This window comes from Terrapene carolina, unplaced genomic scaffold (assembly GCF_002925995.2).
Source record: "Terrapene carolina triunguis isolate 2854851 unplaced genomic scaffold, T_m_triunguis-2.0 Scaffold374, whole genome shotgun sequence".
NCBI lineage: Eukaryota > Metazoa > Chordata > Testudines > Emydidae > Terrapene > Terrapene triunguis.
In genome coordinates this window covers 18,252,272-18,279,486 of record NW_020664725.1, presented here as the reverse complement: position 1 = coordinate 18,279,486, position 27,215 = coordinate 18,252,272, and the positions used below count along the sequence as shown (strand labels likewise).

Below are 27,215 nucleotides of genomic sequence, written 5' to 3'. Positions count from 1 at the left end.
TTCATCTATGCTGTAGGACAGCACACTGAAGTCCCACTTAGTAGTAGTTTTAATAAAGGTAGATAAGCAAAATTAGTTCAAGCGTTCATGTTTTCTATACAGTTGGATTGTACACTGGTAAATATAACAGCACTGACATGGTGTCAGAAGTTACACATTTTGTACATTAAATACTAGGCTGTGTGTGCTCTTTCATTGAAGCTCAGATTTTGGTCTTTTTCCGGTCTTCCTTTGACTGTCTCTTTCTTTGCCGGATTCAGCTTTGAACTGATGTCTTAAAAAAATGAAAGTCAGCTTGGAGCATGCAACATGCTAGGAAACATACTATAATCAACACTACTGAACAGCAATTATCAGACACCCACCTATATGCACTTTCAGGTGGGAGCATTAGTTACCACAGTCCAAATATTTCATAAGGATGTTTCTACTCTTCAGGTAGCTATGGCAAACAGCACCCCCTGTAATTTAGTAGTGTTGTTCACAAATCTAAATCAGTACTTTACAGGTGAGCTTCAGCCTGTGCTACCCCACTACACCTACAACTGTCAATTTATACAAATTGCAGCCTCTTGTGAGAACAGGAGTCACACAATATAAGGCAATGTTTTACTTAAAGTGCTGAACTCAGTGTTGCTGCAGCAGAGACATGACTTTGTTTAAAAGTGGTGTGTGAGAGATTTCAGCAATAGAATTTCACAGATCCCAGGCTTTACACATTGAGCATTAACTAACTCCTACGACTTGCAGCAAGACATCTGTTTCAAATACATTACTATCCCTCTCAACAATCATTTGAGAAATCCCTTTCCTACAAATTGCCAACATTATATACATACAAGGAACCCCACCTCTTGAATTTGTCAGCCCATCGGAGGTAGATGCTTACCTGGATTGCCACCTCCTGCCATGATTCCAGACCCGTCCAAAGGAGGGAAGCCAGCCTTCACCTGTCTGAGAGGTGTGATCAAAGTTGGCACCAACACGATCTGCTGGAAGCTTTTTCAGCTTCTGCTTCTCCTCTAAGAATCATTAGTTCAGAGAGAGTGAAGAGGTTCTATCAAACATTTTAGGTAAAGTTATAGGAAAAAATGGTTGGGAGAATACGAGTCTGTCTGAATAGGTAGGGTGGGGGGGTTTTTTGTTTTTTTTTCCTTACTAGAGTCTGACTAACTGGAATTCATCTCCAGGATTATCAGAAAATCACCATTACCTAGCCTCTATGCAGAGTTTAATGTACCTCATCTACCCTGCACCACTGAAGTCTTATACACAAACATCACACTGACTTTGTAGTAGACACTTCATTTTATGTATAGTGATTTGCTTTTTAAATAAAACCAGAATTAAAAAAACTAGACCTCACCTCAATATATTCAAGTAGTAATATCCAAAGCCACTCACTTTCTTTGAGAAATTCCTCATATGAAGGTCCAATCTGCTGTTTACTTCCAAACTCCTCTTCATCCTGCATCAGCCAGGGAGGTTTGGCGCCTAGGAGGTAATAGGGAACGTGCTTGGCTACTGAAATAACCCTAAATACAAACCTAGAGGGAGAAGATGGGAAAAGTACCCCAAAATTTCTGCATAATTTCCCTAACAAATCAGTGGTGAAATGGCTTCTCCTGGAAGTACTATCCTTTGTCCTTCCTCCTTTGTGGAGAAAATAAAGGACTACACATCTTAATTTTCACAGCTAAGAGCCATTACAGTTCATACTTTGCAACCATACAGTTAGTTTCAAAGGAGTTTCCATTATAAGCCTGATTTTGCTGCACTCAATTCTAATACCTAAAATCAGTCTGAAATAGTAAAATAGTTAACAATTCTCACTCCTGCCACAATTTTATGTTTTAAAGTTACTTTGCAGTCTTCTGCTGGGTTCAGCCCAGAAATGTTTGATAAGGTTGTAAATGTGAAACCCTGGCAACAATTAAACATGTACCTGTGTGAACATTTCCCTTCCCTTCTGATTCCTGTTTTCAAAAAAAATTAAGAAAATCCCAATTAGAACTGGATGATTAAAAAGAGCAACTTTTATTGTAACTTTGTAGTACCACAGCAGATAGACACTAAAACACTGTAACAGTTAATAAACTATTGGATTGCACAGATCTTCAAGTATGGACAAATAGACAAGGGGAACCTAATTGAAAATAGTAGCTCATGGGAGTATGAATTCCATTTGGAATTCCCTTCCCCAATGAAACTTTGCAATAAAGATAAAGAGGGTAAGGGTCTTTTTCTCTATCCCCATCTAACAGATTAGCCTGTGCTAGGGATCTATCATTTTCAGTGCATTTCTTTTAGGAAACATTCAGTTAGTGAAACAAAAGTCCCATGTTTCAGGGCTGAGAGTTTTTCACCCACTCAGTTGCTGAAATCCATTGGGTTGCTTTCTCAGTAGCTATGCCATTGGGGAAGCCTACAAACCATAAATCTGATTCTTATTAAATGCTAAAAGTATGAATTCCATTAGCTATGATCTGAAATACCAGTACCCATGAAAAACGGAAAGTGACTCTGTAAGCCCCTCCCCAACCTTACCTGGTGGCCAATAAAAGTCAGAGCATGATTTCCTTCCATCCAATCTAAATCAGGTGTTATCTGAATCACACTTGGACCAAGCTGCTCTTCCGTGATGATGGTGATGTCACTAGAACACAGGAGCCAAAATAGCTTGTCAGATGAGGCATTTGGTATCCAGACAACAGCAAGAGAGCAAATGTTTTTCAACCTACACTATGGAATTGTTAAATAAAAGTTCTGGGACACAGGTGAGGCATAAATACTTCAATTAGTGTGTTCAAGTTTGGAGATTTTTAATGGGGAGGAGGAGAGAAAATTCAGCAGCAGCAGCAGCTAACAATAATTAGCATTTGTAAAGCACTCTGTCAGTCTAGCTCTTTGCAAAGTTTAGTCCCTAAAACACCCTTTTGGAGGCAGGACATTATCCACCTTTTCAGAAAGGGTAACATTAATTGTTTGTTCTACGATACTGAAGGAAAAATTAATTTGCCCACTAGGGGTTTGCAGATAGCTGAAGGTGCCTGCTGCTGCTCTTGAGAACTGTGTTAACCCAGAGAAATGGTACAGGTAAGTAACAGATAGTACAGTGATAACAATAATCTTACTGGCCAGGGAAACAGTGTAGTAACTGTCTAGATAATTGCTATTCATCATTTCACCAAATTCAAAACTCCTAAGCAGAGGGGACACGCACGATGATATAAAAGGCAAATTTCTTACCTTTTATGCCCTCCAGGTGTACTGAAGGCAGATGATTCATCGCAAAATTCTGTCCCTGTTTGAGGCTGAGTTTGATTCAGGAAAAATAAACATTTTTTCTGGTATTCAACAGTAAGGCCCTTCCTGTTTTATGACACGCCTCATATTGCAATCATACATTCATGTTTATATTCTGGAGGCAAGGAAAATGGGAATTTTCAGTGTAGATACTAAAGTTTTTTTTTTGTTTGCCCTAGCTCTGCAGTGCTAGCAAGAGAAAACAAATATGGAGAGTGAGCTGTCTTTTCAATGGCTTGTGAATCACCAATAGAATTGTAAGCTAGATTCAAATTGCAGAATATTTATTACTGATGAGGATGGAGCCAGACTTACTTAAGGAGCCCAGGGTGCTTGCAGCACCCACAGTTATAAAGTGCAATCTTTTTAATCTGTAAATGGAGCAATTTGAACTGGAGTCATTGAGTGAATCTACAACACCACAATGCCCTTTCTATGGAGTCAGACAAATTTTGCACTTTTTAAAAATATAAAAGGGCCAATAACTTTACCTGTTTTGTTTGAGTCTAGTCAAAAGGCCTAACAGATTCCATCCTCTGTAAGTGCAAGACTGAATTCCCAGCAAGAGGATATATCTGGTTCCAGGTACTTCTTTAGAGAATGCAATGCATGAAGGTAATATACATACTAGTATCTTATAAACAAGGGTATTTAAGTGTCTAGTTTTCCACAAGTATCAGGGGGTAGCCATGTTAGTCTCTATCCACAAAAACAACAAGGAGTCCGGTGGAACCTTAAAGACTAAGGCATAAGCTTTCGTGGGTAAAAATGCATCTGAAGAAGTGAGGTTTTTTACCCACGAAAGCTTATGCCCAAATAAATCTGTTAGTCTTTAAGGTGCCATCGGACTCCTTGTAGTTTTCCACAGTGCAGGTATAATAGTACATTTTATTCCAGATTCCTTCTCGGTCACCCACGTCCAACCCTATCCTAGAAGAACTAGCAAGGATAAGAAGATTTCAGTCACAGTGATCATTCAAACATAAGCACTGCACTATTTGTGAGACTGATAACCACATCTGAATTAAGCCAGAGATTTGCAATCACAGAGCAGCAGTGCTATCAATTGTCACATCAGAACCTCCCCACTGGTAGGTGAAAGAACAAGTTATTAGAAGTAAATTGTATGTAGTTTTAACATAAGAATCAATGCAGAAAATAGCCATCTATAAGAACTCAGAGGGCTTGTGGAAACAATCAATCATTTGCTGGATACTGCTCAGGTGCATCCTGGGAAAACAAACCTCTAAGACAGCATGTACCATTTCCTGTCTGCTCTGCTCCACTTCTCGGATATGGGATGCCATCTGGAATCGAACAAAGCAAGAAATAGGATGCGGACAAAAGGCAAAGCAAACAGGTAAGTCAGGTAAAGCACACCTAGGGCATCTCTGTTCACCTCTTTAATGACCTCATCCTCTTTTTCTTCGTAAGCATCCAGAGCTTTGACAAGTGATGATTTGAACCTGAAAGAATATTTGAGAGATCAGTCACTTTTGTGGCATGATTTAGTCTGACAGCTGAACTGCTGGGAGCACCTGAATTTCTACCTCAACCTCTGACACTGATTCTCTGTGCCTTAGTTTCCCTATTTGTAAGAGAGGGATAAAAGGCTTACATATGCAGGGACCCTGCAAGGATTAATGAGTTACTGGTTGTAAAACCCATGGAAGATAAGCCATGATGAATGCTAAAATTTTGCAATGTATATATGACTGGAATAAACGCAGGACTGGATAATCTTATGACTCAGCTTTTTTTATAATTATGCTAATAGAGGGTGAGCTAATCTTATGCTCAACAAAGTGAGGTGATCACTTGGGGAAGTCAGAAAATCATCCCTAGCACAATGTAACTAGCCACGTGCAGGGGATGATGGGATCAGATATTGGTTGCTGCTCGAAGCAGGAGTCTGGGCTAATTATTTATTTATACAACACCACAAATATACACACTAAAACATCTCTGTTCCAAAGAATTTTGAATCAATAGTTGGAGCTAATGTAGCAAATTCTATACCCCAAGCAAAGAAACAGACAAGGCGCCTACATACCGTTCATAGTCCTCAGGGGAAATCAGAAACTGCTGCTTTAATTTGGCTTCTGCTTTGTTCTCCCACCAGAACTTGTTGGCTTCTTTTTTATGCTCCAGGCTTTAAAAGAAAAAAAGAATAAAATCAAGTTTGATTAAATCACTTAAAGCCTGAGCTCCCAATCTAAACTAAGTAGAGAGCACGTGATTAATAACTGGCATACATGTCTCGTTAACAGCTTATCTCAAACAGATAGAGCAGCTTTTTGGGTTGCCCATGGCTATGTGACAAAAACTAGAGAGGTAAGGATACCAAGATAAACGGATATTGGAAGCAGGTAAGATATGCTGTAGCACTACAAGTACTGGTTTTCATTGCTCATTAAAGCAACATGAAAAAGCAAAGTGTATTTTGTGCAACCCCAATTTTAGAGTTTAGCCTGTTTAAAAGGTCAGTCCATATTCAAAGGTCTGTTTGGGCATCACACACCACTAAAATCTGGTGTTTGGTTCATGTCCTTCTCCGATGTAGAATTTTGGCAGAGTCACAGAAGCCTTGAAAGACACACACAGCACATCTGTCTCCCTTGATAGCTGTATCCTGATCATCACTGTAGCTGTAGAGTGTGAGCATTTCTTCTTCCTATATCTCACAAATTAGTCCATACAAAAGCTAATGAAAGCTGTCTCTGAGCAACCACACTTTAATAAGGAAAGATTTATGGAACAGCAAAGTGTTATCTCACCACTGCTATACAGACCTTGCACCTCATTTTGGTAATTTTTTTTTTTTTTTAGAAGTACAAAATTATACAGACCTACCATTAAAATATTATTAGTGGATAATAATACTGGAAGAGTTAGGAGTCATTTAAATTACTAGTTTAAAGTTATGTTGTGTTAGAGTAACTAGATTTTAAGCAGTGGGTTTTCTTTAAGATCAACACTTCCATATCTGAATTGTCATCATGTGCCCCCCAGGAGGCACTTAATGTAGATTCTATATGTAAATAAGGTTGTGCACATTTTAGAAATATACACCGAAGACCATCTTGGGTGTGTTTTCTTTAGTTATTTACTTCTGGAGTGGACAAATTAAGAAAGCTGTACATGTTAAGCAACTTGCATCAAACACTTTAGCATTAGTTCTCACAACCTCCACGGAAGATCATGGAGGTAAACAGAAGGGAAGTGACTTGCCCAAAATCACATGGCAAGTCAGTGGTAAGGGAGGAATAAAAACTAAGGGCTGTCAGAAACTTCAGTAGAACTGAAATTATGTTAACTTCTTGTCCTACACAAGCATATCTAATTGGTTACAGCAGGGATCTAGTTACTAACTCCTTGGTTTTATTGTCAGCTCTGCCACTGATTCACTATATGATTTGACGCATGTCATTTCATCTCTGTGCCTCAGAGTTGAGGGGCTGTGCACATACAAAGTATTATTAAACAACATAACATCCCCCAGGATGCAGATAGGGCTGTGGACACCCTACCTGGCCATGTGCTGCAGAAGTCCCCCATGCAGCACTGTCAGGCTCCCATGGCTCAGGTGCCTTTTCACCTCCTGCTTGCAGCAGAGACACCAGAAGAGTTGTTCATGCTCCCCTGCCTCATACTTCACAACCACTGCATTTTTAATCATCTTCCGAGCCAACTGCACCTGATTGAAGGAGGGACGAGAGGTGAATTAGCTGCTGTTTACCAATTTTTTGAAAGCTGGGTCTCTTAAAAAAAAATGAAACTAATCATGGCCCCTACAATCCCATCATGTGCTTGAAAAGGGCTATGCCTCTTATTGTATACATCTTTGGCTCATGCTCCTCCACCCAGCTAGTCTTCTGAACTCTCATCTCCCCTTCCCACATACACTTTAGTAAACACTAATGCAGATTTTTGTAATATTAATTATCCTCTCCTTTCCCACATGCTTTCATGAGTAGTAAAATAATTAATGTTGATGTTTAGGCTTTGTCTTCACTGTAGAAAAAGCTGTTGTTTACATAGCTAACGTGAGATACTTGTCTCTATCTCTATGTAAACAAGTGGTAACAAGGCCCAAGTAGTTTTTACATCAATGTCAACCTTATATCCTCCATGTTGAATTTACATCAACTAGCTACATCCAGATAAAAACTACTGATGTCTCCAGTAGGCTTTTATATCGACATAGCTATCTCAGCGTAAACACACACTTTTTTCCCCCAGTGAAGACTAAGGCTATGTCTACACTACACAGCTTTTTGTGACCTGGAGGTGTCGCTACAGCCGTGCCGCTAAAAGTCTTATAGTGTAGCTGCTGTTTGTCGGCTTGCCAACTCCCAACGAGCAGAGTTAGCTTTATCAGCAGGAGAGTGTTCCTGCTGACAAAGCACTGTTCACACTGGCGCTTGTCATTGGCAAAACTTTTGTCCTTCAAGGGGGGTGTTTTTTTTTTTTAAAACACCTCAAAGACAAAAGTTTTGTCGTTCACTTGCCAGTGGCATAGCCTTAGCCGTCGACTGGCATTGGCATTAGTAGCCATTGAAATGAAGAGGGCTGGTCACACCTCAGAGCTAGTGGCTTGGATGGCAAAACTCCGTTGGACATCTCCGCAGCATTTACACTCGCTTCACATTTTGGATCTTTTCTTCGCAATCAGAAAAGTTAGAAACTTACTTTAAAAAAAAAATCAGAAAGGTGTAGGGTGACCAGTTGTCCCGATTTTATAGGGACAGTCCCGATTTTGGGGACTTTTTCCTCATATAGGCTCCTATTACCCCCCACCCCCGTCCTGATTTTTCACATTTGCTGTCTGGTCACCCTGGAAAGGTGGGCTAAGGGAGAATGGCAGTGTCTGGTTACACCCTTGTGGCGCATCTCCCACCCCAGAGGCCCACAGCCCCATGCTCTGGGAAATGCTGACTTAGTTACCACCAAAGATGAGCGGTGTGAAGCCCAAGCACCTCTATTATTTCGCATTTAGCGTGCTGGACAGATCGGCCATCTGTGAGCCTCATCTTTCCTGATGGGGAGGCGTGACTCACCCCAGGTCAAGCCGTGAGCTGGTGTCGGAGGTGGGGATAGAACCCAGGCGTCCTGGCTCCCCGCGCCCTCCAGCTCGACGGCCCGGCTCCGCACCCCGAGCTCCCTGTCAAGCGGGGGCAGCAGCTCTCTGCCCAGCTACTGGAGGGGCAGCGGGAGTGCGGAGGCTCCCGGCTCTCACCTTGGCCTGCAGCCGGCCGAGCGCCTCCCGCAGCCGCTGCTGGTGGCTGCCGCTGTAGAGGTGACGCCGACCTGTGAAAGCGGTGAGGCGACAAAGGGGGCAGTAAAACACCCCCATAGCGGCGCTAGGAGCCCGGCCTGCCGACCGCCGCCATCTTAAGGCGCCTGCCTCGACCGACGACTCTGTGCGTAGCGGTCGCAGACGAGGGAGCAGCGAGCCCTAGCGGCCGCCCGCCAACTGCACGCGCGCGCGCGCGCCTCCCGGGTTTTCCAATAAGGCCTCCCCCGGGAGCTCCCTGCGCCACTGGCCGCAGTTCCTTCACCGCCCCCTCAGGGCGGCCCAGGCCCGGCCGGGCTCCAACCTTCCCGCCTCAGGGAGGCGGCGCTGAGGCTTGGAGCCTTAGGCCAGCCTCTGGGCTGGGTGCCAGGATGGGAGCGTGTTAGGGAAATCCCTCAGGTTACCCTTGATCGATTCAGCGAGCCTCTGGTCAGAGGTAGGGTGACCAGATAGCAACTGTGTGAAAACGGGACAGGGCGTGGGGAGTAATAGGCGCCTAGATAAGAAAAAGTCCCCCAAAACGGGACTGTCCCTATAAAAATGGTGTCATGTATCAGGGGGTAGCCCTGTTAGTCTGCATCCACAAAAACAACGAGGAGTCTGGTAGCACCTTAAAGAGTAACAGATTTATTTGGGCATAAATTTTAGTGGGTAAAAAACCCACTTCTTCAGATGCATATAAAAACGGGACATCTGGTCACCCTAGTCAGAGGGGATCAGATAATCGAGGCTGAGTTCATGTGGATTTTCATCCAGTAATTCCCACCTCCAGCCTACACAAATTCTGCTTGAACTAGAACATATTTTTTAAAGAGACATCAGCCTCGATTTAAAGACTTCAAGTGAAGTAGAATCCACCACATCTCTTGGTAAGTTGATTCCTGAGATCTTCTCCCTTGGTCAAATCACTTCTCTCTGCACTACACTGTAGAATGGATGATGCTATTCCTCTACCGCTCATGGAGGTTGTGAGGCTTCATTCAGTGATGTGACTAAAGCCTCATCTGCACACAGGAGTTAGTTGCATAGATTCAAACTGATTTACTCACATCAGTCCAAACCCTGAGGTGGACCCTCCTAAACTCAAATAAGAGTGGCATATTTTGGATTAGTTCAAACCTATTCCAGTTGACTGAAGCTAACCCAAAATACACCTGGTAAAATGAATCCACACAGCCTTTTGCAGTTGTTTAACTAAACTGGTCTAAAAATCACACCTTTAGTTAAACCAGTGCCACTTTCTCATGCAGACATTTCTGAAACTCTTGGACAGAAGGCACTGCAGAGGGCAAAGCATTATTTTATTTATTTGTTTCCACCAAATGTGCTCTCAGCACTTACACACACTTTATTAGTTTACTAGAAAACCCAAAGAAAAAAATATGTATTTTCCTTTAAAAAATACTTTTGATTCTAGATAGCTTACTTTCCTCAGCGTGCTTTGACTGTGTAGCACTGTTGTAGACATTGCTTTTGTTGGTAGTGTTTTTCTACCCTTTGTAAAGCAAAGTGGTTTATATTTCAGGCCCAGATCCTGCAAATTATCCTGCATGAGAGGACACTGACACCCACACAAAGCCCTGTTGAAGTCAGTGGGGCTCTGCATGATGTAACCTGCAGGATCACAGCCTTAGTCAGGAAATCAATATAAAACAGCACTCCTGAGATCTTGAGTCAATTTTTCAAACATGCATAAGTGATATAGGCTCGTAGGAGCCTAAGTCCCATTGACTTGAAAGTCAGTTTTGAAAATTGGACATAGGCCGAGTCTACAGTAGAAAAGTTTTGCTGGTATAGCTACACTGGCAAAACCATCCTAGGTAGGGTGACCAGATGTCCCGATTTTATAGAGACAGTCCCGATTTTTGGGTCTTTTTCTTATATAGGCTCCTATTACCCCCCACTCCCGTCCTGATTTTTCATACTTGCTGTCTGGTCACCCTACTCCTAGGGTAGATGCGGTTATACCACCAGAAAAGTGCTTTTGCTGGTATAGTTTATCTTAACTAGGTGAGCAAATTAAGGTCTTGTCTACATTATAGAAGGATTGCCAGTTTAGCTATATCAGTATAGTTCATTATACCAGCAAACCCTCCTAGTTTACACACAGCTTATACCAGTTTCCCAAACAAAATAAGCTATACCAGGGTTCAAAAATGAACTAGATAAGTTGATGGAGAATGGGTCCATCAATGGCTATTAGCCAGGATGGTCAGGGATGCAACCCCATGCTCTGAGTGTCCCTAGCCTCTGAGTGCCGGAAGCTGGGAATGGATGATTGGGGACGGATTACTTGATGATTTTCTGTTCATTTCCTCTGAAGCACCTGGCATTGGCAAGATACTGGTCTACATGGACCATTGGTCTGACCCAATATAGCTGTTCTTATACTGGCAAAAGCAACACTGTTTTCTGACATAAGTGCATCTACTCTAGGGTTTATATTGGCATAGCTATGTCAGTAAAAAAATCACACCGCTAACTGACATCACTTTGTCAGGAAAAGTATCAGAGGGGTAGCTGTGTTAGTCTGAATCTGTAAAAAGCAACAGAGGGTCCTGTGGCACCTTTAAGACTAACAGAAGTATTGGGAGCATAAGCTTTTGTGGGTAAGAACCTCACTTCTTCAGATGCAAGTCATGGAAATTTCCAGAGGCAGGTATAAATCAGTGTGGAGATAACGGGGTTAGTTCAATCAGGGAGGGTGAGGTGCTCTGCTAGCAGTTGAGGTGTAAACACCAAGGGAGGAGAAACTGCTTCTGTAGTTGGATAGCCATTCACAGTCTTTGTTTAATCCTGATCTGATGGTGTCAAATTTGCAAATGAACTGGAGCTCAACAGTTTCTCTTTGGAGTCTGGTCCTGAAGTTTTTTTGCTGTAAGATGGCTACCTTTACATCTGCTATTGTGTGGCCAAGGAGGTTGAAGTGTTCTCCTACAGGTTTTTGTATATTGCCATTCCTGATATCTGACTTGTGCCCATTTATCCTCTTGCGTAGTGACTGTCCAGTTTGGCCATGTACATAGCAGAGGGGCATTGCTGGCACATGATGGCATATATAACATTGGTGGACGTGCAGGTGAATGAGCTGGTGATGTTGTAGCTGATCTGGTTAGGTCCTGTGATGGTGTTGCTGGTGTAGATATGTGGGCAGAGTTGGCATCGAGGTTTGTTGCATGGGTTGGTTCCTGAGTTAGAGTTGTTATGGTTTTGTCAGGAAAAGTTTGTAGTGTAGACCTCGCGTAAGCTGTACTGGCAAAAGCACTTTTTTGTTGGTATACCAATGTCTACACAAGGGACAAGTCTATACTACAAACTTTTGCCAACATAGCTGTGTTGGTTAAGGGTGTGATGATGTGTGGTCTACAATTGATATAGTTGTGCCAACAAAAGCCACTAGTGAAGATGCTTTTTCTGGTATAGCTTATTTTGGGATGTGGGGGTGGGACAATGAAGAGGAGGCTGACATGGCTATACTGACAAAAGCACAGTTTTGCCAGTAAAACGAGCTGGAATTTTCAATGAGTCAAGAAGTTGGGGGGGAAAAAATCATTTCAGGTCTAACAATATGTTTAGTTTGGAGGCATTTTTACCCCCCCCCCCTTTTTGTTTTTTTTATAAAAGCAAAGCAAATGAAATTTGGAACAAAGGGCTAGATTCACAAGCGGCCTTCCATTCACAAAACCCCAGAAGAAAAGGTAATAGTAGTGGTGGTGGTGGTGGTGTACCATTTATACCCAATGGGTAAGCTACTCACCTGGATAGGAGAGACCCAAGTTTGATTCTCTGGTCTGAGCAAGGACTTAAACCTAGGTCTTTCCCCATTCCAGGTGAGTGTCCTAACCGCCAGGCTTTTGAGTATTGGGGTGGATATCTAATTTTCTCCTATTGAAGCTGTTCCCCTTTGTATTAAATAATTAAATATTCATTGAGCCAGAGAGAGAAAAGGCAGGAGAATGACTCTAGAGTCTTGGCTAGGGCACTCATGGGGGTGGGTGAGGGACACTGGTTCCAGTCCTTGCTTCAGTGAATATTTAATTATTTATATCAGGTGGAATGGGTTCAGTAAGGGAGACTGAGAGAACCTCTGCCCTAGACTAGCTCTTGGGGACTAGGTCACCTCCCTTTCCCTGAGAGGGGGGAGACCTGGGTTCAAGTCTCTGCTCCAGCACAGGGATTCATATAGAGATATTCTGCAACACTAGCGAATGCCCTGATCACTGGGCTAATGTGTATGGGGGCCACTATAATAGTTTTGTGAATGTCACCTAAATGTTGGAGTTAGGTGTCCAAGTCCCCTTGTGAATTTAGTATGAAAAACCAATATTTCATTGTGAAAATGAACCATTTTGACATTTCTGGGGCAGAAAATCTTATATTTTTACCAAAACAATTAGCCAAAATCAACACAAATTTGCAAAATGTTTTGATCTTCCTGAATCTGCATTCTTTGATGAAAAAAGTATTGGCTGAAAGATTTTACCCAGCTCTAATCACATCTCTTCACACCCCTGACCAACGTAGCTATGTCGGCTTAACCTGTCATGTAGAAATGGAACAGGAGTACTTGTGGCACCTTAGAGACTAACCTCATGTTAGTCTCTAAGGTGCCACAAGTACTCCTGTTCTTTTTGCGGATACAGACTAACACGGCTGCTACTCTGAAACATGTAGAAATGGAGTATGTCTACACTACAGCTGCTACAGCAGCACAGCTATGGAGCTGTAGTTGTGCTGCTATGGCATAGGTGCTTTCTACATCAACAGAAGGGGTTCTTCTGTCACTGTAGGTAATCCACTTCTCCAAGAGGCAGTAGCTAGCCTCTGTACCTGGGGTTAGGTTGACCTGTGGTTGTCAAGGTGCAAATTTTTTTACACCTATGAGCAACATAGCTAGCTTGACCTAAGTTTTAGGTGTAAACTTAGACCCTTGCCTTAGTCACTGAGATCCAGATCCTCAGAGATAGTTAGGCACATAACTGCCATTGAAATTGATGGAAGTTAAGCACTTAAATACCTTTGACGGTCTGGGCCCTATCTTTAATTGTCTTAAAAGGAATTTCCCCATGTTCAGTAGCATTTTGGTTAGTGCTGATGTTTAGTTTTTTCTCTCCAAAATATAACGCACGGAACAGCCACAGTTTTCACATGTGGCAGCAAAGTATATTGTAATATTCTGTATGGTTACTGCTTTGTATAAAATAATGGTAGTGAGTAAAATAATTAAATAAGTTCTTGATCCTGCACACACTGAAGTAGGTGAGTAAATTTACACATGTGAATAGTCCCAATGAATTTATGGGAAGTGACTACTCATCTGTGTAAAGTATCAGGGGGTAGCCGTGTTAGTCTGTATCTACAAAAACAACAAGGAGTCTGGTGGCACCTTAAAAACTAACAGATTTATTTGGGCATAAGCTTTCGTGGGTAAAAACCTCACTTCTTCAGATGCATAGAGTGAAAGTTACAGATGCAGGTATTATATACTGACACATGGAGAGCAGGGAGTTACTTCGCAAGTGGAGAACCAGTGTTGACAGGGCCAATTCAATCAGGGTGGATGTAGTCCACTCCCAATAGTAGATGAGGAGGTGTCAATTCCAGGAGAGGAAAAGCTGCTTCTGTAATGAGCCAGCCACTCTCAGTCCCTATTCAAGCCCAGATTAATGGTGTTAAATTTGCAAATGAATTTTAGTTCTGCTGTTTCTCTTTGAAGTCTGTTTCTGAAGTTTTTTTGTTCAATGATAGTGACTTTTAAATCTGTAATAGAATGACCAGGGAGATTGAAGTGCTCACTTACTGGCTTATGTATGTTACCATTCCTGATGTCCGATTTGTGTCCATCTGTGTAAAGTTAGTCACATACTTAAGTACTTGCAGGCTTGGGACCTAAGGCCTGGTCTACACTAGGAAATTAGGCTGGTATAATAGGTTGCTCAGGGGTGTGAAAAATCCACACACCTGAGCAATTCAGTTAAAGCAACCTAGCCCCCCAGTGTAGTTAGCACAAGGTTGATGGGGGAGTTTTCATGTCAACTAAGCTACCACCTCTCAGGGAAGTGGTTTATCTACGCCAGCAGGAGAACCCCTCCCATCTAGGTAGCATCTTCACTGAGGCACTACAGCGGTGCAGCTATAGTGGTTTATATGTAGACAAGTCTCACAAACAGTCTGTGAGATAGGTAAGTAGTTTCCTGGACCCAGATTCTCAAAGGCCTAATTTCTGGAAATTAGGCACCTAAATACCTTTGAGGATCTGGGCCAGAGAGCTTGTATATTTGCTACATAGTTACTTGCACCTGCCAAGTAGAGGTTTACATATACTAATAAATGTGGAGGCTTAATTAATTTGATACTTCTGTAACTCTTTGAAACCGCTAGGTGAGACACTAGAAAGAGCAAAGATTATTATAACATATTTATATACTCAACAATCCAATGCTAACTTTCTCTATTAATTCCTTTTACATATCTTTACAATTTCTAGATTAGTGAAAACAAGTGAACATTTCAAACCTGAGGGGTTCTCAGCCTTGGAAAAAATGGGAATCCCTGCTGTAAGTAGCCATTTTTCAAAGTAACTTTTACAAGCCTGCTAATTGGTATTTAAAGGTGCCAATGAGAGGTGAGTCAATCACTGCCTTACTAGCTACTTTCCTATATAAAAAGGATCAAAATGATGATGTTAGAAGGAGAGAATTCAGGATAACAGTCCTTCCTTTGTCTGCAGTCATGTGTGCTTTACTTTTGAAAAGCTGTTGATTTTATTTGTTCCCTTGATGAAAAATGTATTTAATCTTCAAAAACAAAAAGGGCTGGGAAAACCTTCATTTAAAAAGTGGCCTTGAGAATTGGGATATGGCTCAGGAACTTGAACTGGCTACTACAACTGAACAAGTTGCTGAAGGTAGGAAACATGCTTAGCATCTCATTTATGTAAATATGATCTCTTGCATTTTTCTATATGATGTTTCTTATACTCAAAGAATAAGATAACTAGCTATTGTTACTTCAGTGACTATGCAAGCCAGTAAAGGTAGCTGTTACATGAGTTGAGTAGTTCTGGACTTCCTCAATAGAACCTGTTATATGAGATGCTGGGTATCTGTGAATTATTGGGGATGATAGGTGTGGTTTGTTTTCTTTACTTGGCTGGAGTAATCCATGAAAGTTTATTTAAAAAAAAAAAAAAAAAAAGTTTCTGGAAATAGTTATTTGAATGAATGAATTTCATGTTAATTGTAATTAAGTTAACTGTATTTTAAGGAAGATCATTAGATACTATAGCTTAGGCCAAACCGTTTTTTTCATTTGCATTTTGTAAAATCTCATGTCTCGTGACTCTCTTCATATTAATATATAAATAACTACGAACCTTCCTATGTAACTTGTGTAGGACAATCAATAAGGAAACTGGTTACCCTATCTTTATTATCCCATTTGTACAGAGATATATGTAACCAAGCAACATATAGCCTGTAGAGGAAATGTGACGTTACATACTTCCAGGTAGCAACAAATTTAATTCCTTGAACTTGGATGGATAAGAAAATTTAAAAACAAAATACTTAACAGGACAACAATTCTCTAAATCCATTAGCTAGGTGAAGTTCCTGCAGACTGAGGAGAAATCTCAGAACTAAATATTATTACCACAGGAGTTGGGACTTCCAAATCCTTTCTCAACACTCAGTGACTTGCCGTATCGCCTTGGGCAGATCACTTCACTGTCCTGTGCCTTGGTTTCCCCACTGTGAAGCAGAGATGATACTTCATTCTCACAACCCATATGAAAGATATCTAATGTTTGTACAGAGTCTTCATGATTAAAACAACATAAGCAGTAAGCTACAAAATCGTCTCTAGAATTAATCTTATCTGAACAGAAACTCTACTGCAGCTTTAACTATGGAGTAGCGTCTGCTCTCCATAAAGCTGACTCCCACAGCTAAAGTCTAGTCCGTTATCTATCACTGTAACAATGACCTTTAGAACACAGCTTAACTTCACTAGACTTTGGGAATCTCTACCAGTTGCACTGCTGTGGATATAGCTCCTTTGGTGGGAGCATTAGCATAGATATGGCATAAGCAGCTGCAGGCACTTTACCACCATGTATTGTGTTGGCCTCCTTGCAGCAGGATTAGACAACAAGACACTGGTGTGGGGTTTTGTTGTTGTATTGGTTTATTTAGGTGGGGGTATGGGTGGTTTTGTTTTTTGGGTTTTAAACATTTTACTCCAGCATGTATCTAAACAGGTGTTTCCACCATTGCTACTAATAGTGGAGCTGTTGCCCAAAAAGTCTGGTGTAAGCATTTTTCATAAGTTTCTTTTCCATTTTGCCCACATGCACCCCCTGAAAAAATATCTGCTAATCTGATGGCCTATCTTAATTTGACTTTGTCTTGTGAGGTAAAAGGCTTTTCAGTATCTAAGCTTGGTAGCACACCCTAGAGTGTGTGTATGTGAGTGTGTGTGCACGCATGCACAATGCAGCATGTTAATGCCAGGAGGGGTCCATGAGCTCCTTACATCACTGAATGGGTGTAATGAGGAATAACAAATGGCTCGTAAACTTCATGGAAATTGAGTGAAATGTATATTCCTTGTCTGATATTGCTGTGTTCAGAGCTCCCTAATCTATGGAGAGTGGGTCTTGTAGGTATACTTTCCCAGTGCTGTAGAGAATGTCATCTTTCAGGACACTTTATTTGTAACTGCATGGGAGCTGGGGTCTTCTAAAACTAACTAAATTGAGGAAGTGACAATTATGCTCAAGTATCCAAAGAGATGTAAATACCATGGAGAGAAGGAATTTCTTCAGGATGCTTCAAGGAAGAAGGTAGGAGAAATAATATGAAATCAAGGAAAGAGTAAAACTTGGCTGAATACCAACAAGCCTTTCTTTGAGGTGAAGCGTTTTTAGGAGCTTGTTGGAGCTTAGTTCCCTTCAGAGACTAGTAGGTACTCCTTGAGCTCTGATACTTAAGATTGATAAGTTGCTTGCAAGCATTGACCTGTCTGTGGCTCTGAGGTACAGCAGGGTGTCTGCAAAGTATAATAATCCCCAAGAAGCATATTACAGTAGCAATAACAGATGAGCACTGTCTAACCAGTGGCAACCTAGAATTCTCTGTCATCATTGGTAGGATGACCCCAGGTGGTGCTTCAGCAGAGCTAGTGAGGCTAAGGCATCAGGCAGGTGCAAGTTTGATTGATGGGTGTGATATGTTCTTGATTTTAGGTGGTAAGTTGTTTGTTTTGTTTTTGTCTTTGCCTGTGGACCAGGTATGGAAAAGGATCTCAGCAAATACTTTCTACATGCTCCATATAAGCATCGTTGGAGCAACTCTGTCACAAGAGAAGCAGTCCAGCCCCCTCTACCCAGGGAGCAAGATGGCAAGTGATGACTCTGGGTTGTGTAGAGTAGGAATATGGACCAGGTTTCCTACACAGCATGGCTCATGTGGTTGGGTTGGCAAAGTTAATGAGGGTGGGCAGGGGAGAAGGATACTGTGGAGTCGTGCACTAGCTAGTGCCTTGATACTCAGACTGAGGCTTGGGAGCTGCAAATGTCTCTTTAATGTGTCTCCTGGAGTTCTTTGCAGCACATATTAAAATACTGATTTAATTATTAACAAATCAGGATGCTTTTACTGTGTTATTAACCAATTGTAGAATACTTAGTCATTTTGCTGTGAGAAAATATATATATATATATATATATATTAAAAATAGTAAAGAAACAATGAATTCACACTACTGTGACTCTTTTCGGTTATGTTGATAGCTAAATTGGCTCCTGAACCACTGAAATCTGAGTATCACGGAGCTAGTGCATATGTACACTATGCTCCCTTGTGCATGGAATGTCAGATTTGATTAAGTGTGTGACAGTTGTCTTCTGGTGGCTGCACCCTCTTGAGTCAAAGTCCCAGTACTCTAGCTCACAGGGAGTCTCCTCTAGTTTGTGATAGGATTATAATTTTGAAGTTGGAGATACTGTTGCCTAATGAGCTGTCCAAAGGAGCTAAGCAGCTTACAAAGGGGAGGAGGGGGGAACCCCACACAACTAACTTCAACAAAAGCACAGCTTTGCTGGAGTGATCTATCACCTTTGTTTCCACAGAATCTGCTGTGCAGCCACACTTGTGGATGTGGGTAAACCCCAACCTGGTTTGCCCCATAACAGGATACCCCAATAAGGGAGTCCCAGGAAAACCAGTGCATTTGGTAGCTCCTGCACCCAAGGCAGCTGTTAGAAAACCTACTTCAGTAAAACCAAGGCCCTCAGTAGCTGCTGCCCTACAAACTTCCTCTGGACAATGTATTTCAGTGCCCCTAGTAACTGCTGCACCCAAGGTCTCCACTAGAAAATATAGTTCAGTAAAGGCAGTGGCTCTCATCACTGCCCTGCAGACTTCTCCTTTGGCCTCTGTTTCCATACCCCGGTTGGCTGCTTCTGGTGCTGTGACCCTGCAGGCTTCCACAGTCAAGAATGTTCCCAGAAAACCAGTGTTCCCTGTATTATTGGCAGCTGTTGCACCCAAGGCTTCTACTCTAGTAAAACCTGTACCTCCAGTAGCTGCTGCATCCAAGGCTTCCAATAGAAAACATGCTTCAGTAAAGACCGTACCCCCAGTAGCTGACACCATGCAGGTTTGCACACACACACCAGGAAAAACAATGTCCATGGAAGCTGCAGCACTTGTGGACCCCTATCAAAAGCCAGTCTTAATTGACTCCAAGCAACTCTGTCCCAAGGAGGAGGTACTACTGTGCTCCAGCAAAGCAAAGGTATGTTAGATGGGCTTCATGTGCACTGAATTTCTATGTGGCTTACTGTTATTTTGGAGGCTGCTGGCTCCTGATCTTCTCACTAGCAGCAGCATCAGAGGAGCTAGTGGTAGCACAGCTGTACAATTGAGAGGGAGTGAACAATAGGAGACCGAGCTCCTGCAGTAAGAATCTCTTGCTCTTAAAGAGCAGTCTTTTATCCCAGTGTTGTGACAGGCTCTGTCTTGACTGATTTGTGCACTGTAGGTGTTGAGTGAGGAGGAGGTCTTTCCATTTGTATCCATAGATAAAGGTGCAAATGGAACTCAAGCACTAGACCTTGTGACCAAACGCCCAGCCAGCCCTCTACCTGGGAATTGAAGGAGTATGCCAAGAACTGTACAAAGCTCTTAACTCACTGGTCTCCTATCTCCTAGACCTAGGACTCGCTATAGTGAATTCATCCTTTGGATTTAGTTGGACTCTGACAGCCCCCTGCTTTAACAAAGCTGACTAGCAGTGCAGTACCTTTTTTTGGAGGGGAAGGGGACTAGAGAGGAAATTCCTTCCTGATCCCTGTAGGGTGTTGGTTACATCTGTCTCATGATTATTTGAAAGGCACTTACTGACCTCATAGGGCCCAGAGTTGGATGGATGCTGAAGTGTGGGCAAGAAATCAGGGAGGTCTCTGCACTTCCTGCAGCTTTCAGAAGGGAGAGGGCAAATGATTGGTAGACTCAGATTCTGATACTTTATTCCAAGCTGTGCATGTTTTTGACCTCCACGATTTCATTACTGAGGAATCTCAAATTTAAATGATCATGTAGAAACTGAGGGGAGGGACACTTGAGGAACTCTGTTAGTAGTTCAAGGGACACAAGCAGCCAATGTCTCTCCCCCCTACTGTAGCTGCAGGGTGACATCACTGATCAACTGCAGGAGTCTAGGGTTGGTGAGCTCCTGCCAGCCAACAAGCAGTGTCTAGCTGTCAGTCAGCACACAGTATCAGCAACTTACGATCGGAGTATTCATTTTTGTTATCTTATCCTTCAAGTTGCAGCCAGGGTACAGCTATTAGATTCTTGGCCAAAGGCTGCATTGGAAACTTGCCTTGTCTACACTGGCCTCTTCTCCTCTTGCGCCCCCACCCCTATATCCCATTAAAACTTCCCACTTGCTAACAAGTGCAGATGCTAGAGTTGCAGCCCTCGGGTGCCCCATCTTACAGGGAAGCTAGCCAGCTTGGTGTCGTTATATTCTTGATGGACAGTAAAACCTGATCTTGGGCTCAGTCTTCACCACAAAACTACCCACTCTTCCTCTTACTTTTGCAGTGCTGAGATTTGGTATGACCTGTGACTCCCACAGCCCCTGTGACCTGGATGACTTGACACCTGACCTTCATCTCTTCTTTTCGCTAAACGATGCTGACTTCAAAATGGCCTTTGCCAGCAAGAGGCTAGTGAAGATGGGCTTTGTGTGGAAAGCAACCCAACTTTCTTCTCACTCTCATATGGCGAACAAGTCAAATGCCACTTGAGTGCAGCCATATTATGTCTTAAACACATCAGGCCTCTATGGCCTGACTTACCTTCCCCTCCGTGTGCCAGGCCCCTCCCCCCCCACACACACACCCTGCCCCCTTTTCCACAGAAATATTGGGCTCCTGCTGACTTCAATGGGTGTGGGTGATGCTGGACTCCTGTTCCAGACTGTATTTCAGGGTAGGTCTGAATAGTTTTGTAGAATCTATGCCAACTTAGTTAAAAGGATTCAATACCCTAATATGTACACGTCTAAAAATCTATTTAACTTAACTTGCAGTAGTAAAACTTCTAAATTGTGCTGTCCACACTAGCATGTTGAACTGATCTAACCTGTTTCTTCCCCCCCCCCCCCCCGATGATCTAGTTAAATTGGTGCCAAAACTGATGTAGACAAGCCCCAGGTAGTCCTTCTACCTGCCCTCTCTTAGGGAGGGAAGCTGCCACTGTACTGGCTGGCACTACAGGCCTGAGCCTACAGTAGGGATCAAATAAGCTTTATTTTAAAGTGATTTTTTTTAAGTTAAGTCTGCATCAGCTATGAACTTGCCAGGCATCTATTAAAACTTCAGTTTCCTTTTAATGCTGTATTTCTAATTCTTTAAGCGTTCCTTTCTGCAGACTCTATTCTTGTATCTCTCTCTGGCTTCTTCCAAACAAACTCAGTGCTTTTGTTACAAATGTCAAGTCTTTCACCTCTGGCATAAGAAAACAGTCACCTCTGTGCCTTATCTGTAAGCTGGAGTAAAAGTGACTTGTCTGACATCACATATGAAGTCTCTGGCAGAGCTAGAAATAGAACCCAAGTGGCCAGATATTTAGTCCTGTGCTTAGCCAACAGGTCCTTGCTCTCTACCTCTTGAAGGGTAGTTGCTTGTGAGGTTGTCAGGCACTAGATCCAGTCTAGACCTGCAATGACATGACTAGCTAAACAAATCAAACCTCTAGAATCAGCAAATATGGTCACTGCAAAGGACATGAAGTAGTCTCTAACCACCCCCCCAGGTAAAGCATTGTACAATTACTAGTGGCATGATCAGAATAGGGGAGTTTGCCTTCCTTGGCTCCTGCTGGAGGAAGGATATAGGAATAGATGGTATATTGGCTTATTTTAATAGTAAATTCTAAGTTTTCCCCATCGGAAAGAGGATCAACCTCTACCTGCTGGCACTCAAAGTAACATTAGCCACTTTCTGCTAAGCAAGCATTTTTGTGAGAGAAGGGTGCTAAAGGAAGGGAAGAGCTTCTCAACATACTCTCCCCTCTGACTTCTGCTCTTCCTCTTGCATGGATCTTTGCTGACTACCATTAATCAGGAATATGTGCAACAGCTCCTTCTGCATCTGACTGGAGTAGAAACCACCCCTCCTGTAGTGACTGTTTGCTAAGTGTGCCTGCAACTCTTTAATTTAAGAGGCAAAACTTTACTTTGAATGGGCTTTCAAGGTCCTGCTGTTCTAGAACATTGGTCAGGCTCATTCTTATGGCTGTCAACTGAAAATCAGCTTCCTGCTGACAAGTGTGACAGTGTGAGCGCTTTCCCTTGTGGCATGAGTGTGAATTGCTCATGTTCCTCTCTCTAGTTTGTGAGGGCTGCCTGACTGTTGAAACAGTCACTTGTTAATGTTTCAGCTGTACCAGTAAACATCTTGCTTGCAAGACCCTACAGCAGGGAATAAGGGGGACCTATCCTAGACTAACAACAGTTCACCTTTGCTGTCACGTGCTCACTAGGGACTGAAATCATGATCCTCTCTAGTAAATGGCAGTTAAGTGCTCACTAGACTCCTAAAAGATGAGTGGTGGTAGTGGGAGAACAGAAATCATTGTCAGATTATACATGGAGGTGATTAAGCCTACCGTGGAAGTGCTTCTGTTGGAAAGGATTTCATCTGTGGGGCACTAGGAAGTGCAAGTATCTTAGTTACATGGAAGGCCTTACTCCTGATACCTTTAACCTCACTAAAAAGCAGGCTCTGTGCAGTACCTCTCCCTATCTCTCGCACCAAATTTATTTATATAGTTTAATCACACTTTAAGGTTCCATTTACAACTCACTGACTACAAATTTTAGCATGTTACAAATAGGGATAGCATCTGATGTTAGCCTATTAGTAGGTATTACAGGTAAACAACCTAGGCACCTGTTGGACTGTGAACGATTTATTAAAATGTTATAAATGAAATGAAATCTTCAAATAAGTGAAGTTTTCTCTCGTTTAAGTGGCTGCTGTCTGACTTAGTAACACAGCAGGAACTATTTTTTAACAGCTGAGATCAAACTAACCTAGTCTTCTTCCTGTCTTGGTTGCTTTCTGCCTTTCTTAGTACAGGTATTTAGCACCAGCTCTTTCTAGGCAGTGCCACTATGTAGACTGGATATATGGCAGAGGGCTGGGATTTTATGATCCATTCTGCCCTGGTTAGAGGAAGCAGCAGTTTTCACATTAAATAAGCATAAAGAATGAGAGCTGCCAGAGGTGTTTAGTTTAATTAAAAAGAAAAAAAGCCTTCATTATAAAGCAGTAAATTATTTTTTTAAAAAAGCTTTAGAAATACCAGGAATGGAATGTCTGGTCCCTGATGAAAGTAAGGGTGTGTGGCAGGCGATCTGTGTTAGAGCTATCACCTTGTCGAGGAGAGACTTTAGCAAAGACATTTCTCCCCAGCATTCATTAGGCTTTGGCATTAAATAGCTAAACAAGGGACAAACTCCCTTTCCCCTCACTTGCTAGAGCTTTTTTGCTCAGGTCACATCATTGGTTCCCTATGTAAGATAAGTTCTGTTTAAATAGAGGCAGAATTTGGTTATCAAGAGGCAGGAGAACAACCACCCAGTTCTCACCTTATCCCCTCCCACTCCATTTAGTGTCATCATTGTGTCTCCTAGCACTGGCATTGAAGAGCAGTTTTGTTTGGTGTGGTCTGGTCTTGTTTTGTGTGCATATCTTTATTAAAAAAAAAGGGGGGGGGCTAGTCAGCTGGAACTTCAGCAAAATAAAATGACAATGTCTTTAGGATCTTTAAGTGGCTGCAGTGGAATGTCTAAACTCTGCTCTAGATCTTATTGTCTGCTTCATGGGTTAAATAGTTCAGCAGCCCTTAGTGCTTTTTACCTTCAGCATACTTTACACTACATTAAGTGCAGAATGAGAATAAGGAATTTAAAAGATACAAAAATTCAATTGACTTTTCCCCAGTCTTCTTGTACAGGGGAAAGGGAACATTTTGCACAGAAGCAGCTGAGAAATTGCTATTCGAGTAAAGGCCTGCAGAGTTCCAAGATTATGCTAAAGCTTCCTGTAATCTTCCCTCAAACAAAACCAACTCTGACCATCGGCAGCCAGTGGATCATGGATGGGATAGTTACTCAAACTGCTGAAAGGGGGAAAGTTAGAAATCAGAGGACCAGATTTTCCTACTACCCCATACTCTCCAGTGAAAATCCTTTAGCTAAGACTCCCTCTTGAAGTATGTATGAGACAAAGCCTGCCCAGAGCAAGTCATTGAGGGAGGAGGCAGGTCTGACCCAGCTCCCTCTGATTAGTGGTCTGAGTCCCTAGAGTTTCTATTCACTTCTAGGGCTCCCTTCTGCAATTGCTTAGAAGCTGACTGTAGTAGAAGGGGAGGAAATAAGCCTGCTTGGGAGCCATGTGGTCCTTATCTCAGAGGCAACAGGGCAGCAGGGATCAGAGACTGAACAAAGATTGCACCTGTTCTGCAACGAGAGAGAAAGAGAAGGTAGTTTGATGGCTGAGCCTGGGCCATGATTCTGGCTCTGCAGCCTCAAAGGGTTAATCAGCATTCCACCACCATTGCTATCAGTGTCCTGCTCTCAGGATCACTCCGCTACCAATGAGAGCTTGTTCCAAAAATGTAATACTTCCATTCTGATTTTCATTGGCCAAGTGTGTTGTTCAGTATCAGCTAGAGGATAAATTTCTTAAGCAGCCAGGAGAATAACCCTGCTCATAGTTGAATTTCTGTCAAGTACTTATCTTCAAAAGGGAGCTAGATAGATTCATGGAAGATAGCCATTGATGGACCTATTTGCCAGGAATGATGTCCCTAGCCTCTGTTTGCCAAAAGCTGGGATTGGGGGACAGGGCATGGATCACTTGATGATAACAACCTGTCTGTTCATTCCCTTTGGGGCACCTGCCATTGGCCACTGTCAGAGGACCAGATACTGGGCTTGATGGAACTCCCGCCCCCTCCCCCCTTTTCTCCTCTGGCCTAGGTTACAGCTCAATGAGGCACAGAGCCACCCTTACTTGTAAGGGCTCCACCCTAGAAGACCCATCTTCTTCAGCCATCCAGTCTAGCCCTCTGTATTTTCTCCTTCCCCTGGTCTGTCCACACACTTATTACCTCTACAGTTCTCTTACTAGTGTAACCTCACAACAAGTCTTGGGAGACCCTGCTTTCCAGCACCACTCATCCTAGCTCCAAAGCCTCAGTGGGGGCTACTGTCTCTTGGTATGTACCTGGTTTGCTCAAGCTCTGGCTCACTAAGTCGAGGGCCTCCTCAGATAGAGCCCGTATCTCTTCCTGGAACTTTCTGCACCCTTCTGGTGTCAGCTTCCACAGGCGTGACTTGCGGTTGCCCTCGTTGCACACAAAGTGGGAGGTTTTTTCAAAGCTGCTACTGAAGCACAGATTGTGACGAATGGTGTTTTTCCAGCCATCTGGGGCTGTCTGGAAAAAGGGAAAGTGCTGCCTGCAGAGAGAGAAGAAGGGCACAGAGCTAGGTTCACAAGCAGGGCAAGCCCAGAGCACAGAATTGGCTACACTGGCCACTCTAGTCATGAGGTCAATGTTTCTTGTCACAACCAGAGTGCACCTGATCATTTGTGGAACATACATGGATGTAAGAAGATGAGATTCCTCCCAAGCCCCTGTACCATTAGGTTTGGCTGGACCAGTTGAACAGAGTAATGTTAAGTGGCAACAGGCCAGAACTAAAACTCCAAGTCTGAATACTCCTGAATTTGGGCATTTAAATAAAAATCCATGTCCTCTCTAATGGGAAGAAAAGGGAAGTGACTTGCCCAGTGTCTCATGGTGAGTCAGTAGTAGAGCTAAGAATAGAACCCAGGAGTCCTGATTTCCAGTCCCCTGCCCTAGCCATACTTCCTCCCCTAGTAAAAGCTAGGACATACACCCATGCCCCTTTAAACTCCCCTTGTCCTAGCATGGGGGAGTTAGGAGGGCTGTGGGTACCGTGTGAATTGGTAGATCTGCTGCACAGTCAGGCTGCCTTCTGCACTGTTACGCAGGGCCAGGGTGATGAGGATGCAGTAATTAAGTGGGGGCCGGGGCCATCCCCCTTTGATTTTGGTGCTCGCCTGCAGGATGTACTTGAGCTTCTTGCTCAGAGATCTGGGGACCTTTGGTTTCTGGAGTGCCAGAACAGCCTTAGATTTGGGAGTCTCCATTTTCTGAGGGAGTGAGATGTCCACCGATGAGGCATCTTCATCCTCGGTGAACTAGGGACAAGAGGGGTGGAAGAGATGGGTTAGGGAGTCAGTGAGTAGACAGGATGCGTGTGGGAAGATGCACATCAGCAGCCTGTGTGTAATGAGTTTGGGCCTCAGTCCCGTTCCCAGTGGTGATGTGTCCCCATCACTAATGACTGTTAACTGACCCATTTCTATCTTTCAGCAGAAGGGTCACATACTGAATGGGCTCCTCCCCACGTCAGGCCTGAGGTACATACTGCTACTTGGGCTATCCCTGTTCTGTGGATAGGAAGGACTCTAGTTTCCAGTCCAGCATCTTGTACCTTCTACCAGCCATAATTTGGGCTGAATCTATGCATTCACTTCTGCTGCTCAAAACAGGGCATGAGCAAGTTTAGTGCTATCTTGGGATGCATGAATCACAGAGACCAAGCAACTCCAAGTATGTAATGCCCAACACTGTCCACACAGAGTCCTGTGGCACCTTTAAGACTAAGGTCTGGTCTATACTACCCGCCTGAATCGGCGGGTAGAAATCTACCTCTCGGGGATCGATTTATCGCATCCCGTCGGGACGCGACAATCGATCCCCGAATCGGCGCTCTAACTCCACCAGGGGAGGTGGTAGTAAGCGCCGCCGACAAAAAGCCGCAGAAGTCGATTTTGCCGCCGTCCTCACAACGGGGTAAGCCGGCTGTGATACGTCGAATTCAGCTATGCTATTCACGTAGCTGAATTTGCGTATCTTAAATCGACTCCCCCCTGTAGTGTAGATGTACCCCCAGTGGATAGGGCTCTGGAGTTGGAGTCAGGAGACTCTGGTTCTGC

General features: G+C 43.1%; 2 protein-coding genes across 4 annotated transcripts in view; both read right to left on the bottom strand.

Moving 5' to 3' along the window:
* Positions 1–72: 72 nt before the first annotated feature.
* CCDC84 (coiled-coil domain containing 84) lies at positions 73–8,881 on the bottom strand. Of its 3 annotated transcripts, none has more exons than XM_024207259.2 (11): positions 8,546–8,881; positions 6,837–7,003; positions 5,360–5,458; positions 4,706–4,772; positions 4,551–4,613; positions 3,250–3,314; positions 2,548–2,656; positions 1,946–1,976; positions 1,405–1,494; positions 890–1,022; positions 73–274 (listed from the first exon to the last, which is right to left on the bottom strand). In XM_024207259.2, exons 1-11 carry the CDS (start codon positions 8,660–8,662, stop codon positions 193–195), a joined length of 1,023 nt encoding a protein of 340 aa, XP_024063027.1. In that variant the 5' UTR covers positions 8,663–8,881; the 3' UTR covers positions 73–192. The 3 variants fall into 3 exon arrangements, with proteins under 3 accessions (XP_024063027.1, XP_024063030.1, XP_024063028.1); XM_024207262.2 differs by lacking the exon at positions 8,546–8,881 and adding an exon at positions 8,367–8,514; XM_024207260.1 differs by lacking the exon at positions 8,546–8,881 and adding an exon at positions 8,286–8,356.
* A 15,733-nt stretch (positions 8,882–24,614) lies between these two features.
* FOXR1 (forkhead box R1) overlaps positions 24,615–27,215 on the bottom strand; it is a 5,650-nt gene continuing 3,049 nt past the window's right edge. The window contains exons 4-6 of the mRNA XM_029912908.1: positions 26,149–26,414; positions 25,413–25,645; positions 24,615–24,643 (exon numbers count right to left, since the gene is read on the bottom strand). Coding sequence (XP_029768768.1) covers positions 24,615–24,643; positions 25,413–25,645; positions 26,149–26,414 — 528 coding nt within the window. The remainder of the gene's footprint in view (positions 24,644–25,412; positions 25,646–26,148; positions 26,415–27,215) is intronic.

Bases quoted from the DNA above. Each gene is read 5' to 3' on its own strand.
- CCDC84 (XM_024207259.2), bottom strand. From the start codon at position 8,662: ATGGGGGTGTTTTACTGCCCCCTTTGTCGCCTCACCGCTTTCACAGGT. The intron at 7,004-8,545 runs GTGAGAGCCGGG...TCCTTCAATCAG, and splicing joins TCGGCCGGCTGCAGGCCAAG to GTGCAGTTGGCTCGGAAGAT. The intron at 1,023-1,404 runs GTGAGTGGCTTT...AATGATTCTTAG, and splicing joins TGAGGAATTTCTCAAAGAAA to AGGAGAAGCAGAAGCTGAAA.